Source organism: Tinamus guttatus, unplaced genomic scaffold (assembly GCF_059628265.1).
Source record: "Tinamus guttatus ecotype Peru unplaced genomic scaffold, ASM5962826v1 Tinamus_guttatus_pri_ptg000366l, whole genome shotgun sequence".
NCBI classification, from domain to species: Eukaryota; Metazoa; Chordata; class Aves; order Tinamiformes; family Tinamidae; genus Tinamus; species Tinamus guttatus.
Genome location: NW_028288900.1, coordinates 217,710 through 243,417, shown reverse-complemented (window position 1 = coordinate 243,417; position 25,708 = coordinate 217,710). Strand labels below are relative to the sequence as shown.

Below are 25,708 nucleotides of genomic sequence, written 5' to 3'. Positions count from 1 at the left end.
TCCTTTCCAACCTTAAGCATTCTATGATTCTATGATTCTATGATTCTTCACCTTGTTAATATATATGTGTCTGGAGTCTATGTCTGCAGAGCAAACCGAATTTCCCAAAACTAAATTAAACAAAAACATTTCAAACATTCAAACAGAAAAATGGATACCATCACTAGGAAGGGCTTTGGGGCTACAGTTGGCAGTGATGGGTTTTGAGTAAGACACCAATCGGGAGCCCAGCCTGTATCCCACAACGTGGTTTTCTCATCCTGGTCACAACCTGCTAAAATAGAGACACCCCTTTGGTTGAACAAAACAAAAAAAGCAGTAGATCATGCACACAAAATGGCAAATCTGGAGTGAAATGAGCCCCAGCAAACCCCAGAATGATGAGCTGGTTGATGGTTCTTTCAAGAAGGTAAAGAAGGCGTGTGCTGAACATTTAACGTCAGCCCCAACTCTCAAAAGCATTTGCTTGTAGTTTATTTGTTGTTGTTGTTATCTTCAGGCACTAGTGAGATAAATGCATGAAAAATAAATCTGATCAGCTGAAGCAAATCAGTCCTACTAAAATCCTTGTGCATAGTCATGTAAATAAAACTGTACATGTGTGTGAGTGTTTACAGGAGCAGAGTCTTAGAAGCTTTGACCCTGTCAACACTTTCACACATACTTAAGTTTGCTACAGTGAGTAATCCTATTTGGCAATTAGAAAAACTCACCATGATATTGTAGAAGCCTAAGAGCTGGCAAGATCAGAGCCTTGGAACGTATGTTTTCTACAGCAAAGTACATTCTTGACACTAAGAAAATCATAGAACATAGCTGAAAAATCTACCAAATGCATAAATCCTGTAAATTTTAAAATTAAGAGTATTCAGGGAAGGAACCATATTTTTCTGAGGTGAATTCAATGTTTAAGATATTGTGTGTGCTGCCAACATTCAAATAATAAATAAAGAAAATAACTTGGCATCATTTATTTATTTGGTTCTTTGAGGAATTATGAGAAGGCTGACAGGAATAAAAGAAGAATGTGCCACTTTTTATCATTAATTCTGTGGCTTAGTAGTCTTTTATTTACGTAGGTGTATAAAACTTCAAAACTATCAAATCCATCTATGTTTTCTGGATGCCTGGTGACATTTTAAAATGTATATAAATAATACAGATCTCAGGTTAGCCTCACCCTACAACACTTATTTCAGCTCCTTGGAGAGCTAATAAACTCAACAGCAGGCAGCACCACATGTGACAAGAGCTCTTGAAAGAAAAACTTCTGACTACCTGGAGTTGGACTAAAATCTCTCATTCATTTCACAGGAATCACCAGACAGCATCTGTGAGATAGCAGCAGTTTCTAGATGACAAAACACTCAGATGAACAAATGGCTCGACAGTGAAAGTCTTCTTTTCAGCACTGTTCATTTCCTAAGACAGGCCATCTCAAATTCAGCACTTCTGGATGCAATCTCAGAAACAACGCTGCTTGAACTGCGGAGTCAGGTCTTAGGCAGCCTGAGGCTGCCTATGATGCCTCCATCCAAGTCAGAAGTTGTTGGGATAGCAGCAGGGAAGGGAAGCCCCGCAAAGCAATACCTGGCTCCTAGCTCGATGGGCACATTTTTTTACACAAGGCATAGCAGAAAGACTTTAGGGTACAGAAGAATTACACTCAGGGAGGAATAAGCGCCCTCACTTACAGAACAGAACCCTTTGAAGTCAGGGATTTTCACTGCGTTCAGGTTATAGCAAACCTTTCCAGCAGGTTGTCTGTGTGGTTTCCTGACCCACCTACTTCACTGCTTCATCTAAAGTTTAGGGTTTGCAGAACAACAAAAGCTAGCTGCAACTCAGAATGAAAGGGACGTGTTTTTTTCTTTTTTCTTTTCTTTTTTTTTTTCCTCCCTGGTGTATGCATAGCATGTTTTCAGCTGTGCATGGAAACTGCAGGGATGCTTATTTTGGGCAGTCTGCTCACTTAAGCCATTCTCCTTTTCTATTCCTCACTAATCCAGAGATTAGAAGAAGTTAGATGGAAGTTTTACATATATCTTTGTATTTTTCAGGAAGTTTTAACTGAACTCCCTGCTTTCTGTTCCCAAACAGAAATTCCCCGGAATCTTCCAGTAACATTTCCAAAAGCTTTAGTTTTGATCTATAGCAAATACGTTTAAGAAAAAATGAACTGAATGAGTGAAGAGATCTTTTGTTTTGAATGGGTTTGTTTCGATATTTTTACCATTTACCAGTTTTGCACATTAATTTAGTAAATGTTGAATAAACATATTTCCATGATTTAGAACTCTGTATTAGTAAGTCTGCAGTTATGAAATTTCTCTTATTGTCATCAAATATGGTTCACAATAGTCAGATACTGATAGGTAAAAAGCAAAGGCTATAAAATACATCAGTGATAAAAGCAGCGATAAGGCAGAATTTTCTGGAATTAGGTAGTCATCATCATATTTCTCTTACAAACTTAAGAATGTTCTTTATAGCAACTTCATAATGTAACTATCTAAAACTTCTCTATTAAACTGTAGATTTGAGCAGGTATTCATTTTTTGTGACTTCACAGATACATTTGCTACATCGCTCCTGGCGGACTGGCAAGATAGCACACAGGAATTATCTCATTTAACTGTAGATCAATGCCATGACTGCAACTATAAAATTGTAGGCAAATTGTGCAGTAACTACAAGGTTATTATCAATCACTTTTAGCTCTGCAGTGGCACAGGAGAGAGGACAGATACTGTAATAGGCTCTCTGCTGAGTATATGTCATTAATACACTGTGCTTTTTTCCGGTGTGGCACATCTCTTGCTCATGACGGCTACTTCTGTCTTGTAAGTGGTAAAAGTAAGGAAATCAACCCAGGTCCAAGCAGTACAGTGAATACTTGAGGATCAGTGATGTTCTTTGTATAGATGAAAAGGTTTATTTAGTTATGAATTATTTATCAGATATGTATCAACTAGCATTTTTCTGCTTTCACCTGGTAATTATTAGCTCACTGCCCTAAGCTGAAGACCAAAAAAAATCAAAGTCCTCTGTGGATTTTGAGTTTTCAGCAGGTGTTACTTTATTGAACACAGCATTACAAAGGCATAAAATCAGCAGACTTGGTCAAGCCCAAACAGTGTATCTCAACAACCCATCAGATTTCAAGAGGTAGTTTATAGAGGCAGGAATGGAGTCACCCGCTCTGCCCCTACTGCTGGTTCTCCATGGCTGTGAAGTCATTTACAGACCTCACAGTGATGGGGAGATGTGGCTAATGGTACTACTTACGGGGAACAGGGGAGTCAACAGTCCTGAGAAGGGATGGGGACTCAGCACGGTTTTGCCACCCACTGCAGCAGTCTCCTGCACAGCCCTCTTCAAGTAATTAATACTTGTTTTTCCCTTTTCCCCATCTGGAAAATGATAAGCGTGGGCCACACTTTTAGATCTAAAGTGAATGATACCATAGCAAGAGGGAATATTACTTCTGATGATCGTGCTGTGCATACCAACCATTCGCCTGTCCCAGATTTTGCCGGGCTGTCACCCTGCAGCAGGTCAGGCTTGAGCAGTGCACCTCAGAGGAAACAGTTTGAGCAGACCAGGATTAAAGCAGCGATGCAAGACAGTCTTTATCCCGTGCTAAAATAACATTTTTGGCTACCTCAACTATTTTTTCTTAACCTCAATCTGCTATAAATGTTTATTTCACTCCTGATTAAAATCCTTCATTTCAGATAGTCCTCTGACTTCAACTCATCCTGTACATGGTGGAAATTAAGGTTCTGGGACAGGGAAATGTCGTAACATGCATCGTCAAGCACGGGTCCCTTGAAGATTTGAAGAACTGAGTACAGCAATAACTTGCTGCAGGATTTATTCTAATCTGTTCTATTTCATCTTTCTGTCATAAACAGGATGAGAAGGAGCACCCAGAGAACTAAGGTGGCAAAGTTTTTCCTGCTATTAGTACAAGAGTAGATGTAATTCAAGAAAGAGCTGTCTGCTCATAATCTCTAAAAATCCCAGAATAATTTTGCAAAAATAATACTAAACAATCCTTCACATGACCATTCTAATACAGAATTTCTCTCTAGGTTTTGATGCAGATTTATAAGGACATACTACACCTACATGAAAAGTGCATCCTTTCAAGGACAACATTAATTCCATCTGAACGATAAACTGTTGACCTAGAAAAATACTACAGTTGTTGCAAGTTCAGCTTGTAGGCTGATGGCTCAACAAACTCTGTGTTTACGATCTTTTTCCCCAAAGACTGCAGACAGAAATTAATGTCCAGAGATTTAGTTCAGGACAAAAGAGGTCTGCAAGCCAATAAACCTAGCCACTACCCTGCTGTGTGACTATAGGCAAGTCATCTGGTGTCTGCCCTTTCTGCTAAGCTTTCCCTGTCTTACCTGTTTAGAGAATAAGGTTGAGAGAGCTGGGGCTGCTGCTTGCTGCTTCTGTGGGGTTCAAAGACCTCTAGATTCTCCCTCCAAGAGAGCTCTATGTGATAACAGTAACTGTAAATATCCATGCAAGCTTTACTATTACACCATTTCCTGGAGGAATTTAATTTCATTTCATCCAAATATCCCACTCTTATTTTCTAGTGAATGGTCAAATCAAATCCCCAGATGTCAGTAACCCTCCAGCAGCCTAGAAACTGAATCTACAAACAGCTGCAATAGCAAATACCGCCCCCACACACACATACACCTCAATCCTAGCCAGCACTATTTTTATTGTCTTGGTTTCTGTATTATGCCTTTACTGTCTTTATGTGTACCTGATACAATCCCCTTCTCCCACCCAAAAATTATAGCTTAGTCAATTTGTCTTCATGAAACATAAACACATTCATATTTGCATCTTTATAAAATGTATGCATTTCAAATACAGAATGCTGGAAATCTTCTAACTGAAACACAGATCTTAAATTAGAAAAAAAAAATCCACTAAATTGCACTTGTGGATTTGAAGATGAGTTAGTTTAAAGACATTCTGCCAATAAAGAAGACTGTGCTCTTTTCGTTTGTGTCTACTACTACATGAATCCTGTGTCCAGCAACCTTTCTATCATCAAAAACAGTGACCTTGCAGAAGCATGATTTATCTGAACACAGTTATAGCAGAAAACTCTGAGAAAACTTAAAAATGTTTCCTAAAGATGAAGAGTTCCTTTTTGTGAGGGTTCACCATATGTGCCAGTGCCCATGACAATAATACCTCGCAACGTGGCCCAGCCTACTCTGTACGCTGTTTTTCACTGGGCTGCAAGGCAGGAAAACAGTGATAAATATACAGATTAAATGACAGGCATCAAATTCTGGCAAGCAATAGGATTTCTTCATGCTCTGCTGCCCATATTGTCTTTATAGGGTAAGCAAGATTTCCATTTCAGTTACATTAACCATAACACAAGCTTCAACCTTGTTTTCTTCTCTCCAGATATTTCTTCTTTTTAGATGGCAAGCTCTTTCAGCAAGGATCATCTCTTTTTCAGTGCTTGCACAGCAGGCAGCCCTCTCTGCTGTTTAGCAGCACTTACGTATACATACTTACGCAGTTGTCCTGCTGACTCTTAGCTAATTTTGTCAGAAGTAAAGGCTAATGTGCGAGAGTGACAGAGTCAGAGCTCTAGGAGGTTCTCCAGCTGGGCCTGGGCTATATGGAAATGTGCCTTAGGTACAACTGATGCAAATACATCACATTTTAATGCTGAAGAGAAAACTGCCTAAGGAAAACTGAGCACAGCTTCAACCAAATAACATGAGACCTGAAAAGCAGAACCACATCCCCTGGCTCAGTCATGTGGTTATGCTGAAACTAAGCGCCCTGTTAATGGTTACATGTCCAGTCTGCAGACATGATTGTTGTCAAATCCATCACTATTCAGTCAGAAACCCCTCGATAAAACTCTGTTCTGTGCAGCAAAAAAACATACAGTGAAGAAAGAGGGAGCTTCAATGAGTTAAATAGTCTTCATATCATTCCACTTTTAGCTGCCCCGGGAGCTAAAACTGACATCAACCGCTTTTATGCCCTACTACCTCATTTTTTACCAAGGCCCTTTAGAGCACAGGGAATAGTGCAATGAAATACACGAGCTACCATCCAAGGATATATTTATTTCAGTCAGATCTAGCAAAGAAGGCATGCTCAACAGAGGAGAGATGGGAGATAGGGAAAAGGAAAAAATTAGACAAGTGAAGAGGAGCTGTTTAGATTAACTCATTGCATCTGTCTTAAGTCATACAAAAAGATATAATTTTACCCAAGAGCTAGCCTTCCAAATGGCAATTTATTTTCTAGAAATAATTTAATGACACCCTGCTATTCGAGTGCCTGGTACTTTACATACAAAGAAAAATGGTACTTCAGCTTTGTCATCTAAATTAGACTTTTGAGACCAGGTCCTCTGTGGGTATAAATTAGCATAGCTTCACTAACTCTGGAGGAATTATTTATGCCAAAGTGCACCAGAAGAGAAATAGTGTAGGGAAAAGGCCTGGTTTTTTTTGTTGTTGCCTGTAAAAGATCAACCTAGTCCTCATTGTTTTTATCTAAATTACTAATCTTCTGGGCATCTCCAGTGTGTCAATGATTTCACAACATTTGTAGATCTGGATAATCCATATCACAAAGCCATGGGAATAGACCTTGCAGCTCTCAAGCAGATGAAACATGGGAACAAGCTGTGTAAGACAGGGGGGTTCTATAATCAAGGCATCTCGACTGCTTATATAACCCTTGTGCAATTTTGGCTGTAAAACTCACAAATACTAGCAAGGACAAAATGATCTTAAAAGGTAAAAATGCTCACATTAAAGACAAAAATTCCTTGCCTTATCTATTCATTTTTTTTTGTCAGAGTCTGCTCTGCTTTCCCTTGGCTGAGAACTTTAGTCCTTCCAAAGAGAAGCAACAAGCAGCAGAGCAGGCATGTGCACGCAGCTCACGTCACTGGTATGTGCTGTTAGTATCCATAAATGGAATGTAATTTCCTGTCCAAATGGTTGTCAGTCACAAAAGAGTGATAAAATATTAATTTTTGCCATAATGTAATTTAAAGCCCTGTCCAAAAAAAAAAAAAGTACAAATTACAGCCAGAAAGAATCATGCCTTTAAATCCATAAAGAAGAGAATCCATGATGCTATCCGTCAAGATCACAGGACTCAATGGCATAGCTGTACTCAGCATTGCCTTGAAGCCAAAGCATTTATATTTTATTGCAACCAGTTATGATTCCATCAAACAGAGGAATTACAACTGGGCTATTCATCTTTAAATGGAACATTGATGGTCCTTCAAAGGTGATGCAATATTACCTTTTTTTTTTCTTTTTTTTTCCCTTTTTTTTTTAAAAAAGGGGATTCTGAAAGGTAACAGCAGTTTTACTTGCTCATGTGCATTAAGACAGTTCATTGTGATGTGAATCCTGGGAAGCTCCTACGCACCATTTTCACTGCCCTTTCTGTTTATTTTAGAATACTAATAATGTAAAGTAACCAAGTAAGAAATATATGAAGGATACTGAGTTAAAATGTATATTTTTAATTATTTTCAATTATTTATAATATATGTATATATAACATATATATTTTAATTATTATTAAAGAGAAAAGGATTTGCAGCAGTAAGAAACTAGGTGACACTTTTAAACAGAAGAAGTAACAATTGGTTCATCCTCTGGACTTCTATGAGATTCACTTTCCTGGGAACATTTTACTGACTAGTCTGCAACTTGCATGATACTGATATTCACCCAGACTAATCAATTTGTTAAACAGGAATTTTATATCATCTCATTTATTGTAAGGTATAAAACATGGGCTAAGTGGCTAAGAATTATTAGCTGAATGAATGCTACATATTTTATTAGACTAGGCAGAAGTGAATCACATTCTTATGTGAATATGATTAAGATGAATGAAAAATATGTGCTTTTTCTGGGTTTGGTTCCTGTCTGCAGAAAAGGGATTGTTTGAAACAGTAAAAATGACATCTTTCCTTAACTGAATGTCTTTTAAACGAAATACAGCAATATATGTACAAATCTATACTTAGTGTCTGTATATCAGTAGGTAATCCTCTCAGACAAAAAAAAAAAAAAAAAGGCAAAAGTCTTATCCAAGGCTATCACAGCCCATAAGCCATGACCATTTCGCGTGAGGCGATATAACTTGCTAGGTCTTAGGGGCAGTTCCCAATCATCTCGGGTGGTGTTTTGTAAAACTCTGTTCTCTGCAACTGCTACTGCTATCTGTTCACATACACCTTCCAGATGGAAAAGATGATAGAGAATTTAAGTAAGAAAGACCAGAAGCAACCATGAAATAAATATATTTTATTACACCTATTTATGAAAACATTGACCCTGTGACATTAGTAGCTTGGAACTCATTTATTAAATACTGAAGAAAAAAATAATTTCAGTGTGAAATTACTTTGTGGATGATTTCCTGTATCTACCATTGAAAGGTATATAGGACAGCAGTTCAATATATTAAGATATTTGTGGGATGAGCATGAATGATTCCAGATTCAAAAATAAAATAAAACAGAAAATTTCATAGTGGATGGAAGCTTAGATTTCTCCTGTTCAGCTACAACTGGCAATATTGAAAATAGAGGAGCAGACCAGAACTGAGTAGAGCGGAGTGGAGGGGAGAAGGGACATCTCTTCAGTTATGTGAATATATATGTGAATATAAATCTGAATGTGTATGGCAGAATTTTAGCAGGGACTATTATTAGATTTTCTGTTCCAATAGAGATGCAAAACCATAGTATGAGCTTAGCTCTTTTCCAGTCTAAAACAGCTGAAGAGACACATTGACATGCACAATGTTTCAATACACTTGAGTTAAAATTCAGGGCTGTAGTACAAAACCATAAATATTTCTGCCAATGTAAATGGATTCTTCAAATGTAAATTGATGTAATTAAAGTTTTCTTTATCACAACAAAGGTATTAAAAGCTTACTGGAATTATTTTTTAATTCAAGCTGCTACTTGACATTTCACTGGGAGTGAAGATGAAGGTTTCAGAAACCCCCTTGTTATTCATCTTTTCATAAGAAAAACACAGGACATGCTATGGAGTTAGACTGTCAAAATAAACACCTTTCATCTTTCTAATTAATTGTGCGTGTGTGCGTGTCTGCAGAGGGCAAAGTAGACTCTTCAAGAATTTCCAGACTTTAAACAAAGATCCAACTCTTAAGCAAACACAATCTGTTTTAAATAAAAGTTTTGATAAAAAAAAAAAAAACTTCTGAGTGGTCAAACCTTCTTTTGCCTTTAAAACACACATGGACCTTCTCATCCATGCCTGTTATAATTTTAAAGAGAGCTACAACATCTTTACATCTAACAGTGATGGATGAAAACAAGGATTCTTAGACATCTTACAACCTGGTAAACTCTTTAGTTACTGATATTGCAAAAGCTGTGATGCAGGAAGACTATCTTGTATTTGAATTCTTATTTGTTCTCTTTATACAGAGGGAAATTGGCATGACTATATGTATCAAAAAAAAAAAATCTGAAAGACAGTATGTTTTCTCAGCCCTATTAATGAAAACTGCAATATAATTAATTATACACTTTTGTTGAAGACCTTCTCACTTTGGTAAAAATAATATGTGTACAGCAGGACAAAATGAATCCTCAAATCTTTGTTTTGAGGAGCTACATGGAAATCCCATCACATTTATAACTGTTCTCTCTGAAGTGCAGAAATGAACTTCATCCTTGATGCACACATGGCCAAACTTCCTATGAGTTCCTTGCACAAAACTGAGAGACCAAGATATATGCCACATACCTGACAGCGCCAAACAACAAGGCACTGGAACAGCTCATCAGTTGTGAATGATAACAGACCCTTGAGAGCTGAAATCATTTTTCCATTATAGATGGGCATGCTGTATGTTCCTGGATGACATGAGTGTATATAAAACTCAGCTTTCCCTGCCAAGTCACTGCCACCTAAACCAGAGTGTCAGCTCATCCGTCAGACCTGGTACATATGTTTCTCCATGTACTTATCTACACACCTTGCATGTCCTTGCTCTGATTATGTCAGGAAATCTCATGAGTACAGCCAAAGGTGGCTCAGCTAACCCCAAAATAGCCACTCAGATGTCCAAGCACAGCTGGGAGTACTGGCCATTACAGGAGCCTGGAGAGTTGGTGCACATGTGGGTAGCTAAGCAGAGGTGACTCTGCCTGGAGCTGGGCTCACCCAGCTCCTCAAGTGCTGCAGACACGCTCACCCATCAGGACAGTGCATGCCATTCTCCTCCCTCGACGCAAACCAGCCAAATTCATGCTCGTTGGAAGATACTGCAACTCCAGTAAGGCAAATGGAGCTTTATTCTCTGAAACCAAGCCTGCCCACCTCCCAGGAGGTCTGTCTATCTGAGCACTGACAGCCTAAGACAGAACACAAAGTCAAAATATATACACAGCTGAGCAGCTAGAGAAACAGTTGAAAGAGCTTTTATAGTTTGGGTTTCAGATAGGAAGCACTTTTGGCACTGCCTAATGACCCATTTCAGAAAGAAAAACCAAGCACACGTCCTGACAGGCATTTCCATACTGCAGTATCTGTGGTTATGCCTGAACTACACTATGTGTCAAAGAGGCCCAAGAAAGACATTTTGGTTAGGAATGCATACAATGTATAAACACTGCTGAATACATAAAACACTTCTCAAGGATTTTTTAAATCAGTGAATTAATGTTGCAGATATTGTCATTGTGTTATTGCAACTGTGCTCTACCTGCAATTGGATTTGCATGAGGATTTTGAAAGAAAAAATGAAGGCACTGCCTGACAATATGTCTTTTGAAATCAGCTGAAAGCTAGCCTTAATTTGAAATTGTTAGAATATACATTTTATATTGCTGGGTATCAAATCTCTTTTTGTAATTATGTAAGACATCACAACCAACAAATAAAGAAAATGTATTTAGGTGCTCAAGAGAAACAAATTAGTTTAATCTACAGTCCATAGAAATTTTAGCATCATATATTATTGTTGTTGTTGTTACTTTTGAAAGCTGCTATGATGTATTGCTATAGCCATATAGGCACAAATTGAAAACATAGATTAAAACGTCTCCTAGTTGACCTTCTCACAGATCTCCTATGAATATAAATTATATGCATACAACAGTAGCTGATCAAGTTATACATTGTGAAAAAATATTATTTGAAATATTGTTCCATCACATAAATTGCACAGTTGCATGGTGATTTTTACATATTTTAATACTAATAAGCGCTTTACAAACTATTGTGCAACCTCCACAAATTTACACTATGTGAGAGGTTGCAGAAGCACATGGCAAACTTCGGTCTGTGACTGAATGAACTTTGGACTTTATTAATATGAGAAATCCCCTTTGATATTTATTGTTTGCCAGTACAAACAACAAAGTAAAAGATGCTGAGCTGCTCTGATTGAAGACAAATAATACAAGAGGGCACATCGTCTCAGTGAGGCTACAAAATCTGGTGTGGGCTGCAGCCTCTCCTTCCTTCTGTGCTTCAGATGGCTGAGACACTGAAGGAGAAAAGATTGCTTACACTTTTATTTCTGATTTTCATCAGGAAAGGATGTCCTTTCATCTAGGACAGGATGGAATACACCAACAATAAGCCCTTACTCTTGTGCAGTGAATTCCATTAAATTAAACTTACATAGGCCTTAAGGGAAACAGCTTAGGTGTACTCTGAAAATCAGACATTTCATCATACCAGAGCATGTGAAGTTCCAAGAATAGCGTATTAATTTACAGAACACTACATTCTTCTTTTTTTTTTTTAATACCTGAATTTTGGGGCACCAGCCAGGCATTAACTAATTAAAATAATTTCATGATTTTGTCTCAATAGTCAAAGCCTACTAGATGTTAACAGCATTACTGAATGTTTAGTTTATCCAAAAGGAAGGCCTTTTGCAATAGATATTTTCAGGAAGGCTAGCTTTGCTGCAGTTAGGATTGTTGGCCTTGTAGCCCCTCTGCACTTGCAAGTCACGTCATGAGGAAAGACTCTTGGGACACAGCAGGAAAATGTTCCATGTCACCACTGCAAATAATCAAGTGGCTTTCATATCCCAGCATACTGGTGACTCCAAACTGTGTGTTTTAAAGGGAGGCAGAGGCTGCCTGAAGCTGAGATCAAGTTGCTTGTCCATCAGTTAATCAAACACATACATGCCCAAAAAGAGAAGTGCAAAAAGACTTGCCATAACCTTTACACCAGCCGCAACAGCTCCACGTCAGCTACTTTGCCTCTCTTTATTTTCTGTCTGTGGAGCTGGTGCTGCTTTCTGACTTCTATTTTCTTCACAAATAGCTCCATCAAAAACTACACCTACAGGTCCCCTATGATTTAATGTAGGGAGCACTTCTTATTTGCAGCTATAAATCAGAGATTATCTTCCCTACTTCACATCCATACATAGCCCTTATGTCATCAGATTACTGTTTGCTACTTCTCCTACAAAACAGTGAAGAAAATATACAGCCTCTCTATGTTTGCTGGCATTATACTATACCCTGAAAAACTATTTCAATTTCCTATTTATTATAGCCACAATGGTTTATCCATACACTAGGACATTTTCTGGGAATTATCATCCCTGTCTTGCTTGAAAAGTGTTTTCTGTAGAAAATTCTTATTTTTAAAATGTAGTTTAATATATTTTTATGTTGTGCTTCTGTGTGCTTAATGAACTGTGACCTCCCTGGAAATACACCACCTCTCCCTGTTATACCTGTGGGATCAAGGCCAATATGCAATGTATGGGTTTGGGCCTGCAGAGCTGCTTCAAACTAGCATTTATTTGAGATGCTTTTCCAAGGGCTTTAAGTCTCAGTTTGAATATTTTCCTACCTTCATAACCCATAACCTTTTCGGCTGCTTGTCCTGTCATTGGGCTTGTTTATTAAATACAGACAGTGCACAGTAAGTCAGAGCACGAGTTTACAGCTCCTTGCCACTAATTCTATTTGCAAACACTTCTACAGCACACTAGAGAGCCTCTGACAAGTTGGTCTTCTCTCAACAGCAAATAAAATATCTAATAACTGCTGCCTACTGAGTGTCCAAAAAAGAGGCCATGCAGAAAAGCACGTTAACATATTAAAATTAACAAATTAACTTCAGCAAATTCATAGCCTAGCACACTTCATCATACAGACAAGTCATCTATTTTGATTCATTCAATGCAATGAATGTTGTAGTGAAGATACATCCCTGAGAAAGTTATATTTGCTCTTCTTGCTTTCAGTTTTTCTGTCATGACTCTGTAGCTGGTACCTAGTCGGTAGGAGAATTTTATTACTGTAGTGCCCAAACATGACCCACAGCAAGGTTTAAAGTGCTTTCCAACTTGTATATGCATAAGTAGGCTCCCTGGAAACATATTTTCATTTTCAAACCTATATTTTCCAGCATCAGTGCAGTCAATGGAGCATCTTTCTTTTTGAGCAAGATCCAATTATAATGAAAGCTTGGATTGACAGGAAACATTATTATAACTGAATGAGCTGTCAAATCCATGATTAATAAGGTTTTTCATTTAAGTTCAACAATAGCAGCATCAGAACACTGACATATTATTATTCAATAACTTATAACATTCATAAGAAGGTTTACTTTCAGTTTTGGAGGGTAGAAGGAGATGTCACATACAAGTGTTCGTATGGGGTAGCAGTGGTTTCAATCCTTCATAAGAGAATTTTATCTCTGTATTTTCTGAACATATTATCAAGCAAAGAGTCTTATGCGAATTCTTACCCTATTGCTTAAGAAGTTAGTTTCTGTTTTTCTCCTGTCTTCAGTAGTTTGCATTCATATGGATATTCTATTGCTTGAACTATGAAGGCCGAAAAGGAATTTCAGTTCTGCGGGAGGTTTGTAAACTGTGTGTCCACACAGGTGGATGCTGAGTATATGGAATATAAGTAGGAGCCAAATGAAAGCCTCTCTGGTCAATCTCTGTTCAGTGAGGTGCAAGAGAGTAAATTAAACAGTAGGTATTTCATGCTACTACAGTATAAGCAAACATTTTTAAATCACTGTGTTGTTCAAGGAGAAGTGTTTTTTTTTTTTTTCCAGAACACTACTTTTTCTATGTGAGAGACAAATAAGGCAGAAGAGTAAAAAATTAGGATGTTTACAAGGAGAAAATAACATATTTTAAAAGAAAAATCCTCTCCCTTGAAAAGCCTTCTCACAACAAAAATGCAATCCCCACCATCCTACATACATCCTCCTTTCCTGTCCTATTTCACAATTTGATGAAGGATAACTGGATATCCCATTTTTCTATTTTGTTAGTTCTCAGTATCACTTTCCTAGCCTCCCTCCTTAATCCGCTCTTCCATCCGAATGGTGGGGCTGCTCCATCAGTGCAAGCAGTACAAATGATTTGCTGTTCAAACTCTGTGCTAAGACTGACTTGGAAAAATGGCCTTTCAGGTCAACATGCATTTAAACATCATCAGTTATGTCCCACTTCTTTTCACCCTAATACAATCTACCAATAAAAAATACATACATATATATATATATATAACCCATACAGTAGCAGCTGCTTTCCTCATTTTCTGCTCTTGGCTGACACCTTGCATGCTTGCATAGGCTGACCTTTAGCATGCAACTTTTAGTTTAATGCTATAGTCTGTCAAAAAGTCCAACAAACCTGGGAAATTTACACAGGCATTCTGAAAGCATCTGAATTTCTATCCATAAGTCCTCAGGTCCTGAAACTAATGGCTATGTTTCATAAGCCACGAGGTGAAGACAAGGCTTAAGACATTGGAAATATGCGATAGCCAAGTGCAAAGGCTATTGCCTACTAGAAAAACATACTATGAAGTGGTTAGCAAAAGATGAAGCTTAAAAATGTGCTAGTGAGCCTCAAAGTTAACACCTTGCAATATTAAATAGAACAAATTCACACTTTTTTTTGTCTTGCTTTTTCTTTTTTCAGATATACCCACTTCAGAATTTAGCTGTCCTAGATGACGGTGAGTTACTCTCTGCAGCTTTTCTGTAAAGTAATACTCAGCTGAAAACTTAACCAAGGTTACAACACGCCTGTGTTCCAGAATCTGTTGCTATGATTTTTATGTTGCTATTGTAGCTCCTATCATAGTAGCAGCCAATGCACAAAATGCTTTATAAACAAATGCTGAAATGATGCCTAACTCTATAAGCACCTAAGATGAAAAAAAGAAGCATTACGGCCCCTTTTTTTATAGACAGACAAGGCAGCTACATGAACTAGTTGCCACAAAGTAAATGAGTGTGGATTTACAGCTCATTGACTACTCCATGGCAAGTGCCTATGAGGTTATTGCTCCGGAGTAAATGTGAGGCAGCTCTGACCTTCCTGAAATGTATCTTATATTTACCTGAGATTAAAGCGTCCACATAAAGAAACTAATGAGCTATAAATCTACACCCTAACTTTCTGCATAGCAGTTTCTTCATGTCTTGAGGCAATGATAGTGATTTGTCTAGTGTCGTGGAAGAAGTTCGTGGCAGAAGAGGGAACTTAACCCAGATCCACTGAGCTCTTGCAAATACCGTTTCTCACATGGCCAGAATTTCCTGCAGAGCCTCTGTTGGCTTGCTTGGCACATCTCCCTTTAAATGATTGCAGTTTTGAAGCAAACTCAGACTCTCTGTTCTCCATTAGCATTGCAGGACATACATATTCCACATATTCAAAATAGACAGATTGGTAACTTCGAGGTACAACTTCTTAATTTCATACTTTTTCATACTTTTTCAGAGGATTTTAAATGTAAAGTAAAAACAAAATGATACTTGGAATAGCTTCATCCTGTTTTCAGCAGGTTTCAGCCTCACTACTCTTCTCCTTAGAGTTAATCCAGCATCCAATTTACTGTAGATTCTCAGCATTTTTTTTTGCCCCAGTGTTGTGCCCCAGAGGTGTGCCACAAACTAGGAAAGAGTTTTCCTACTTTCTCTTTTTTCTCCAGCAGCTGGGATATCAAGTCATCCACTATTAAGACACTCAAAAAGTGTAAATAAAGAGGACTGGACCTCCTCAAACGTCTCGTTAGTTATATATATATATATGTATATACACACACACATATATATGTATATGTGTATGTATATGTATATATATATTAAAAAAGAGGAAAGTATATTGCCATTTAAATTATTTACCTGTAAAATTATTTCATATCCTAAACAACAACAAAGCGCTATATCGACCTTGAAAAAAATGAGTATAAATTATATTTCTCTTCCCATAAAGAAGGGAAATTCATTGTTAAAGTACAGACATTAAACACTATGTTTCAGTGTTTATAACATAGCAATGGATAAACCCCAATATATTCATTTTATTATTGCCATATTTTTGATTTCATGTCTATGTACTAACAATTTCTAAAAGCAGAGAGAGAAAATCTCAGAACTCTGTGCTTCTTTATACATTTTAATGTATTTGATTAGTGTCTCCACAGCAGTCTCTGTTTCCTGATAATCACTCAATTCCTCGCTGTGAGGACTCTCTGGAAAATGTTAGCCTTGCCTTCAGGTCCTTTGGGATTTGACCCTACTGCCACACTGACAGCAAATTTAATATTTCATTTCATTGGGCAATATATCTCAAAGCATAATCCCAACCTTCTGGGATGCTTTCACTCAGGCCCAGATCTAACAAACAGCACTGACTGGAGTTTCGAAAGAGAAGCATAACTTAAATTGAGAAATGTCTGTGCTTTCTTTTATATTGACCTCATTTAGCACTTCAGTGACCCTGATGAGCATCCTTTTTTGTTTTTTTTTCTTTATGTGTGTTTTTTGTTTGTTTGTCTGTTTTGTTTAATGAGTTGATACTACTGCATGGTAAGTGCCTAGAAAATAGAGTTTTCAGAAATCGGAAAACTTGAACTCTGTCTCTCATGTTACAAACACTGTCAGCTAGCCAGCTTCCCAGGTGCAGGACCTTTGGACTGTCCAGCTGCAAAAGAGGCTATATCAACTAGCTGATCAAATATTGCCTTTAAGCATTTCCATGCTCAATTTTGGCCTGTGCCAGCTAGCATATTCCCAAATAGTTCTTAGGCAGAATGTGAGAATTGGAATACCCGAAGGCTCATTTCCAGTATGCAGGCTGCAAGCAGCCACGCATATCTGGAGACTCCAACAGTTGCTAGCAGAGACATCAGCCATGTCATGCCAAGCTTGCCCCAGAGCCCAGGAAAGTCCCCAGCCATGTTTAAATAGTGATGTGGTAAAAGAGCCTGGCACCAACCTCAAACTTAAGCACCTGTGTCTGAGAGGAGCTCCTGGAGCCTGCTAGCCAGGTCAATGCAAGGAGATGGGCATGACAATACTATGCAAACTGTACTTTCTATTGGAAATTCATCGCAGTGTGGACTTACTCTGACCTGTTCAATACAGAAAACCTTCTCGGGACTTCAGAGCAGACCAAAATATAGGCTGTAATGAGTCACACTTCAACAGCCAGCTACGGACTCTTCTAAGGAGTTGATTTTCCAGCCTTGGTGCCAGGAGGAGAAAGGCAAGAATGACACTACACAGCCTGGAGAATAGCCTTTATGGGAAGTAAGGCTGATTGGAACCCAAGATAAACAATTCATTTCAGAAACTTGCATTTTGTTTTAAAGAGAGTTATCCTGCTGCAGTCAAACTGGTTGTCTTTTACTTTTTTTGTCCTTATTTTTGATTATCCAAATATGCAGTTTGTTATGTTACATAGTTTTTGCAGAAGAAAAAAATATATGCTAGCCAATTCTGCTCTGGCATCAATGGCCTTTGGCTCAAACACTATAAGAAGGATTTTTCTTTCTCTTATCAGGAACTCCATATTTTTCTGTCATTCTTTTTTTTTTCATTTCTTCTGGGCATGTTTTTAATTTTTGATATTTCTTCTCCCTTTGTTCTCCAAGTCATTCTTTTTTAGCCTTAAATTAAGCAATTTGCTTTTAACCAGTTGGCATTTACATCAGTCAGCATATCCAAATGTTCATCTGTACCTTCCTTAATTTCATGTACTATATCAGCAATTCCTGAAGCAGTAATGACTTTCTGCGAGGAGACTTAAACCTCAGACTGCCCTGCTGGTTTTTCAGAAAATTATCTACTGCCTGTCTTTCTGGCAGGCACGTTGCTATCTTTCCAATTCTATCATGTGTTTGAGAGTAACATCAATCCACAGTAAGTGCCTACTAAAGACTTGATGATTCTCTCTGGAAATTCTAAGCTTCTAATATCATTAAAAAAAAAAAATACACTTCCAGCTCTCCATCCTGAAAATGTCAGGAAAACTCCAGCCATTTTTTAGCTGGGGCTTTAGGGTTTCCTGCTCCTCTATCCCATTCCAGCTGGCTCATACAAATGCAATAAGTGAGCTGGCCATTCTTGTCCCTGATCACTGAGATCCAAGCTCTTCTCCAGCCATCCTTGCTTGATTTCTTTGACATAGAAACCCAGGACGTGAGGATGGGTGGCACATGTGCAGGCCTCAGTCAACTTTCATACAGGGTTCCTGGGACCTGGTCACAGGCCCTAGGGTATAGAAGCAACTGTAATGATATCTGTGACAGAGCACTCATCCAAATCGTTAAGCTGAAGCTGGGGCTATCCAGCCTATATGAAATAATTAAGTGGCTAGACACCACATACCACTCCAGATCTGCTCCTAAAAACCTTAGTGAAGACTACTGTTCTGCTGTCTGCCCCCGTTATGCTGCTGCAGAAGAAGATGAAAGCCCACGTGTAATTTGAAAGGTCTCTGACATTTCCACCCTATAATGTCTGTGGCCTTGGCTCACTGTATGAGAGGGGACCAAGAGGAAGTGGTGTTCTGGGAAGAAGCAAGAGCTGAAAGAGGCCAGACAGGACCAAACAGCTTGGGAACTGAGGTCACACAAGTTTGGTCAGCTGAAGTCAAGTGCTGAGCTGAGGCATCAAAGGGATGTGGGTCTGAGGGACTCTGGCGCTGCATGGGTAGGGGTTTAAAATGAAAAGGATCCTGCAGCACAGACTGGATGTGGTGCTTGGAGGAGCGGAGCACAGGGGATGTGGAGCCTGCCTCACCAGGCAAGGCTGGGCTGGGGAAAGGCTACAGATGTTGGGAGACATCCAGTATCTGGGGCACCATGAATCATAAATCTGCATGGGCAGCGATTCCAGCCTTCCCACTGTGTTTGTTATGGACTTACAAAGAAAAGTGATATAAGAAATGATACCTGTGGTATGCAGAAGGGAGGGTCGAGGACGATGGTGAAACTCCAGAAGGAGAGGATGGGAACTTCCTCTTCGCTGGATGCAGAGTGGAGAGGGGAAGAACAGGAAGCCCTGCTGCAGCCTCAGGAGCCATAATGCTTAGAGAGAAGCTGTGGTTCTTATGTTTGCACATTCATATTTGCATCTGCTAAGGAACTATGCTTTCCTTCCTCAGTACCAAAAGTACCAAAGTACTTGGTACCTTAGTACCAAAAGATTATTCATCTCTAAACTCTGTTCTCACCTATTCCTTGCTGGTTTCCCTGCATGGATTTTCTATTCTATGTATTTGTTTAGGAATTTTATTGTCTTGCTGCACAGTAGAAATGTTTGTATTAAACCAAATATAGAAAGGGCCCAAATCCTTAAAAAATGCTCTGGAAGAAGAAAAGAAATAGTTAGGAGGAAGCAAAGGAGGCGTTGCAGGAAAACTCATTTGCTGAAAAATGTGGCTTACTTCTTATCAATTTAATTCCAGTCTTCATTTTGCTGTGAAGACAGATGCGATAAATATGTTAATGACAGATTTTGGTAGTTCAGTTTGTAGAACTGCAAACCCAGATGGAAGTGATAATTTTTCTTTCATTTTAATTTTTAAATAAAAAGCAAGAAAGCAAGAAAGTTCCTGATATCTTAACACTGTAATGACATTTTGAAGGATAATGGACCTTAGCACTGAATGACAATTAACTGTCATGCCCTGATACTTACCATTTTATTAAATTCCAGTTTTGCCTGCTGGAATTCTCATAGCTTGATTGCTGGAGCTAAGCAAATCACTAACTTTTACAGTTCCACACTCACAAAGATGCTTAAAGGCAAACCTAACTTACACCTTGTGAGTGCTCTACTGATACTAATGTTCCACAGGCTAGATACACATCTAAGCTCCTGGACAGAGCTAGCTTCTCTTGCTCTTTATTGGGGGCAAATACTTCCTCTTTTAATTCTCACAATAAGTGCACTTGGAGTACTGAGATTCCCAGCTCTAGGCTGTGGCTTTCTGTTTGTTGATAGCAATCCCCACACTGTTCAAATGTGTTCAGCAATATTTGCTGAATATATATTTGAATATATGTATATATTCATATATATAAATTATATATAATATACATTCCTATATATTATATACATATGAATTTAAATATATATTTGCTGCAATATTTGAAATATTTTGACTTTTCAGGTTGGTTTCAGGTTAGAAAGAAAAATATGAAAGGCCATACATTAACAGCTTCCTAAATTTGCAGGATATTTACTGCTTGAAACATAAACTGTGTTAGCTCTAATTTATTGCAATCTGTAGAACACATAGTTCTGTATCATCTCCTCAGCTGAAAGGGCAATTCTGATAAGCAAAAAGAAAATTCAGAAACTTATTGTGCTTTGAATCCTTCCAAGTGGAAGAAAGGCACATTAACTGTAGGTAGCTGATAAAAAGCATAAAGAAAATTTTCAGAATTAATTTCAAGCCTCTTCTGCCCAAGGCCAATCCTGAATCATTACTCTGGATTTACCATATAAAAACTTTGTTGCATTCACCACTGTGCACCTAACTCTCAAAAAAAACCTACAAATACACACTTGGCTTCTTCTTAATGTTCTTAATGTTCTTCTTAAATAAATTTTCATTTCAAGAAAGTGATGCCTGGACTGGTTCCGCCTAGACAAACTTCTCTCAGAGAGCTCCTTGGCAAGTGTGAGATCCTCCTGTTCTGAAATTAGTGCAGTTAACTACTAGGGGTTTATTAGACCATTCCCATTTTCTAGCCAACTTTGCAAATGAAGTATGGCTTAAACTATTTAATCTAACACGGCAGTGATGGCCTTCTAAGGAGTTTATTCCAGCATCACAAGCGTGGGAAATGTGTCTGTCTTGTGAATGACTGCAAGTACCCCAAGCTTCATAAGACGAAGCATACACGTGTCGTTTTGTCACCTGTGGCTTTGGAGGGAGTATGGGCAAACAGGTAGGGTTTGTGTCAGACATGATGTTCTTCAGTAGATAGAGTTTGATCTATCAGATTAATTTGATGGCTTGGCATAGGCTATTTCATTTGCTTCATTTAGTTTGCATGTATGCTTTTGCATTTTTTTCCCTCTCTATTCAATTAACAGTTAATGCAAAACTGCAGATCTATGGGGTTTGGCTGTTTCTTATCCAGACTAAATGGTCAGATGAGAGGTAAAGTCCACACTGCACTGCAGAGGGGAGAGAAAAGAGGTCCCCCGGCTCTGGAGTTGATAGCTGTGTCAGCAGAAGCACAGCCAACTTAATTAGCCCTGTAAAGACACTGGGCAGAGTTCTTGGTGAATGCAGCTATACTGTGTTTGAAAATTTATCTGATGTCTCTGGGCTTTGCTGTGCCAAACTGCACACACATGCCCATCGCTGCAGTATTCCACCTTGCACAGATGCAGAAGTGGCTCTTACCTTAGGTTCACAGAAACTTCCTGTCCATACTGACTGCTAGTTTTACCCAGTTTAGTGATGAGCATGGCCAAAAGTACACACTGAAACATACGCTATGTAGCCCCTCTGCTTTCATTATTTTTCTCCTTATCAAGGTCAGGGAGTAGCAGGCAAAGACAGCTGGAGCCAGTCGCCCCTCATGACCTTGCTGTAAGCAAGCACAAGCATTTGCTAGCAGTGACCACCTGGGTAGAACATCCTCAGGTACTGACACAGAAGGGCCAGATTTTAGTTGTCTGTGGACTAATCCAGCAAAAGTATTTAGCTCCAGACTGCGAAACCTGGTGGAATTTCCCAACCAGTGGACAAGAAAGAGAAAAACACTGCCCCAGAGATGCAAGCGCTCTGCACATGCTATTCTGCATGGATATTCACCTTGAAAACCCAGAAAGCTGGATCCTTATTTAAAAAATACTCACTGACCACCCTCTCACCGGAGCTCTCTAAACGCCAGATAGGCTGCTATGCAGAAGCAACATGGCAATGCATGCAATCCTAAAGCTTATTCCAGGCTGCCACCTTGTCAGGCTTAAGTTTGGCTCATTAGGACTCTTGTCTGTTATTCATGCAAATACATCTAGGCATAGTCATAAAATATGCAAAGTGAACCACTTATCAGTTTGATGCAATCTCCAACTTTCTGAACCCTCAGACATCCCCAAGAAGAAAATGCAGACACCCCTATTGTCATCACTGACTGAAAGGCCAGAGCAGAGACCATCAGCTGAGATCTGCATCGTCTCAGAGGATTTGCTGTGCTTGGGACAGACAAGATAATGCATTCTACATGACTTTAAACCTATTACATGAAAGCTCAGGGTGTTTAATCTTATGAATAAGGGATTTCTACTTGTTTCACCTTTCCATGGAAGGAGCTTTACAAATCTGCATAAGTCTAAGCGTTCTGACTGTAGTTTATTATTTATTTATAGCAAGGCATGTAGCAAAAATGCCCTCTGGAACAGTCTGCTTAAATGTGTTTTTCTGTCTGGACAGCTACAGTCTAAGGTCACTCTCACTCATGAATGTTCAAGGCAACTTGAACTCAACCCTCTCATGCTAATTGCTTTCTCCCTTCTTCAAACAAATATCCTCTCCTGCACAAGTCAGCATGTACTTGCTGGTGTCTACACACAGCCTGAGTTCATCTGACCAAGGGCACAGTTATACCAGAAACACAACATTGGGGGAAGCCTTCCCCAGCTCTGTACCTTAAGCTGCTACCAGGCTGAAGACCTCCTTTTAGCTCCTGACCAAGTCTCATGTTTATTCACACTAACCTAACCAAATGGTTTGTTTAAGCTGCTACAGTTTACTGTACAAAGTATCAGACTGTTTTCCTAGCACAAGCACAGATGGAAGAAAATGGCATAGCTTTTTGCTGAACTAGCATTATCTGAGGGTCCCACTTTATGAATCCACTTCTCCGATGATTCGTTGTAACCACCTACCAGGAACTATGTGGAGTGTAGACCTGTGCAGAGTCCTGGAATAGGCACTGAGGTAACAAACAGCAGCTAAGGAGAGGTACTTGCAAAGGCCTCCCTTCTAGGGTCATCACAGTTGGATCTTCTTTATTTCACATTTCCCAGAATCCCCAAAATATAATTCCATGAATTAAATTGCATTTGAAGTTCTGAGGCCTCAGTAGCATAAGTATCTATTTTGAAAAGTTTCCAACATTCCCCTTTTTTCCTTTTTTTTAGCTCCATGCAGGGGAATTTGCCTTAACACATGCAAAAGAGAAACTGTCACCTAAGTTATGTATCTGCTGGATAGTCTCCCCTGCTGAAGTCCAGCGGCACCTTGGTTTAATAGTTCTTTCAATATAAGCAGGAAAATTAATGAACGTTGGCTTAGGTTAACTGCTACTAAGAAAACTGTCCTAGGAGAGACACTTTTTTTTCCATTCATCAAATTCTGTTTAAAACAGCTACCCTTTTTACTTAAAAATTGCCGCCTAGGTACGTGCAAAAACATGCATCCAAAAATATCTGTACGGCTTGTCTTTCTGCTGAAACGTAATTCTGCTTTTTCCAGGTAAGCAAAACCCTCACACGTATCCCCAAAACACACAGTTAATAACCACCCAAACACAGCCATTTCAAGCATCTCTGTTCACTTTTGCCTAGGTGCCATGAAGGTTTATCCATACAGAATTGCTAGGACAAGCTTTCTGCTGTGAGTTGGCATGGCTCCATGTTTTTATAGCTCAATTAATGCACACTGGAGATTTTAGCTGCTGTTGTCTATAATGGCTAATTTGTCTGTTATAGAGAACTGAGAGAGCCATCTGTGTAAGGTGCCATAAGGATACACAAATAAGATAAGCACTATAAACTGGTAGCAAGTGACCTGTGATTGCAACAGATTCAAAGCAAAGGCAAAGAAGTGATGCCTTACCTTTGGGTCCTTCAGTACACCAGACACCACTCGCACAGGTACTGCAAAAAGGGGCTTAGGTGCAAGTGTTGCTGGCTTTTTGGGAGGCCTGGGTGGTGGATATAGGGTTTGGTTTTCATATCTTCGCACCATATAGTACTGCTCTTCGCTGATCTCCTCTACGGTTGTCCTAGTGGCAGGGGGTACAACCGCTTGGACATCTTTGCCGAGCAAATGGACTGACATGTTCAGGCGATACACAGGGATCTCCCAGCTGTCCCCTGGTCTGCTGACGCTGCTGACCAGCAAATATGAGTCTGTGATTTCTTCTTCAAGCTGCAGACCAGGCACAGCAGCCAAGACATCACCCCCGATGGAAAGATCTCTCACAGACACCTTGACGTTAAAAGGCAGGCGAAATTCTTTGCAAATCTCCGAAAGCTGGTACTGTTTCTTGTCATGGATCACTTCCACAAAGCCACCTTCCATATACATAGGGATGAGCACTTTCTTATAGGTATTACTTAGTATTTGTTCACAGGCTAAAACGTCTACAGCTTTCTTTCTTCCCTCATACAGAACTTCACTAGTCTGGCATTGCTGAACTAGAAATTGATCTCCAACAGAAACAGAAAAAAGCTCTTTATGGGGAGAATCAAAGGCTTTAGTTGCTACAACGTGGAGCTGCTCCTTTTCACTTCTTGCTATCTCTAAGTCATAGGCAGTTGGAAACTCCCGAGGTCTTCTCTTGAACTTTCCTTTGTAGCTCATAGGGATTAAAAAATGTCTTTTTGGGGAATCACTTCTGATCTCAGAAGCGAGGACTCTTTTTGCCTGGTACTTTTTGTAGATGATAATCTCTTTCCCTGTACACAATAAATTATAAGGCTCCTGGCTTCCTTGCGGCCCTTCCATTATCTCAGCAACCATAGGAAATTCCTTGCTTGTTCTCTCAAATACATCTTCCAAAGACAGTGGCTGAAGAAAAGAGCTAATATCATAACAGTCTGTTATATCCTTGACTTCAACATCTAGATCTGAGAGGATATGAACTATATCCTTTCGAACTGGAAAGAAAAAAAAATACATGCATTTTTGTTTTCAGTCTGACACCGAAATAAAATATACATGCCCTATAGGCCAAATTTGTAAAGGACCTTTTCTGAGAAGGTGTGTAGCTCCTTTTGTGCTTAGATTTATTGCCAGTGCCAGTCAAAGCTTGACTACTTTAATTCAAAATATGCAGTTATCTAGTTATCTGACATGCACACTCCTCATGGAGCAAGAGAGAAACGAGGTGATATGAAAGGTACACAAATAAAGAAAAGATTAAGCAAAAGGAAGAGGAAAATCTAGTTCACTGTCTTTCTCACAGCACCTCCAAGTTTAATAAGCTATTTCTCTTATCAAACTCTTTTTATTAAGTACAAGATGTATTTCTCTTTTTTTATATTTATTTCATATTAATTTATGTCTTTTCCTAAGGACTCATTAGTACAAGATATTACTACACCCAATATGG

At 38.9% G+C, this 25,708-nt stretch overlaps 1 protein-coding gene across 1 annotated transcript in view; it reads right to left on the bottom strand.

Moving 5' to 3' along the window:
- THEMIS (thymocyte selection associated) overlaps nucleotides 1–25,708 on the bottom strand; it is an 81,488-nt gene that overhangs the window by 29,341 nt on the left and 26,439 nt on the right. Inside the window, exon 4 of the mRNA XM_088530320.1 lies at nucleotides 24,208–25,253. Coding sequence (XP_088386446.1) covers nucleotides 24,208–25,253 — 1,046 coding nt within the window. The remainder of the gene's footprint in view (nucleotides 1–24,207; nucleotides 25,254–25,708) is intronic.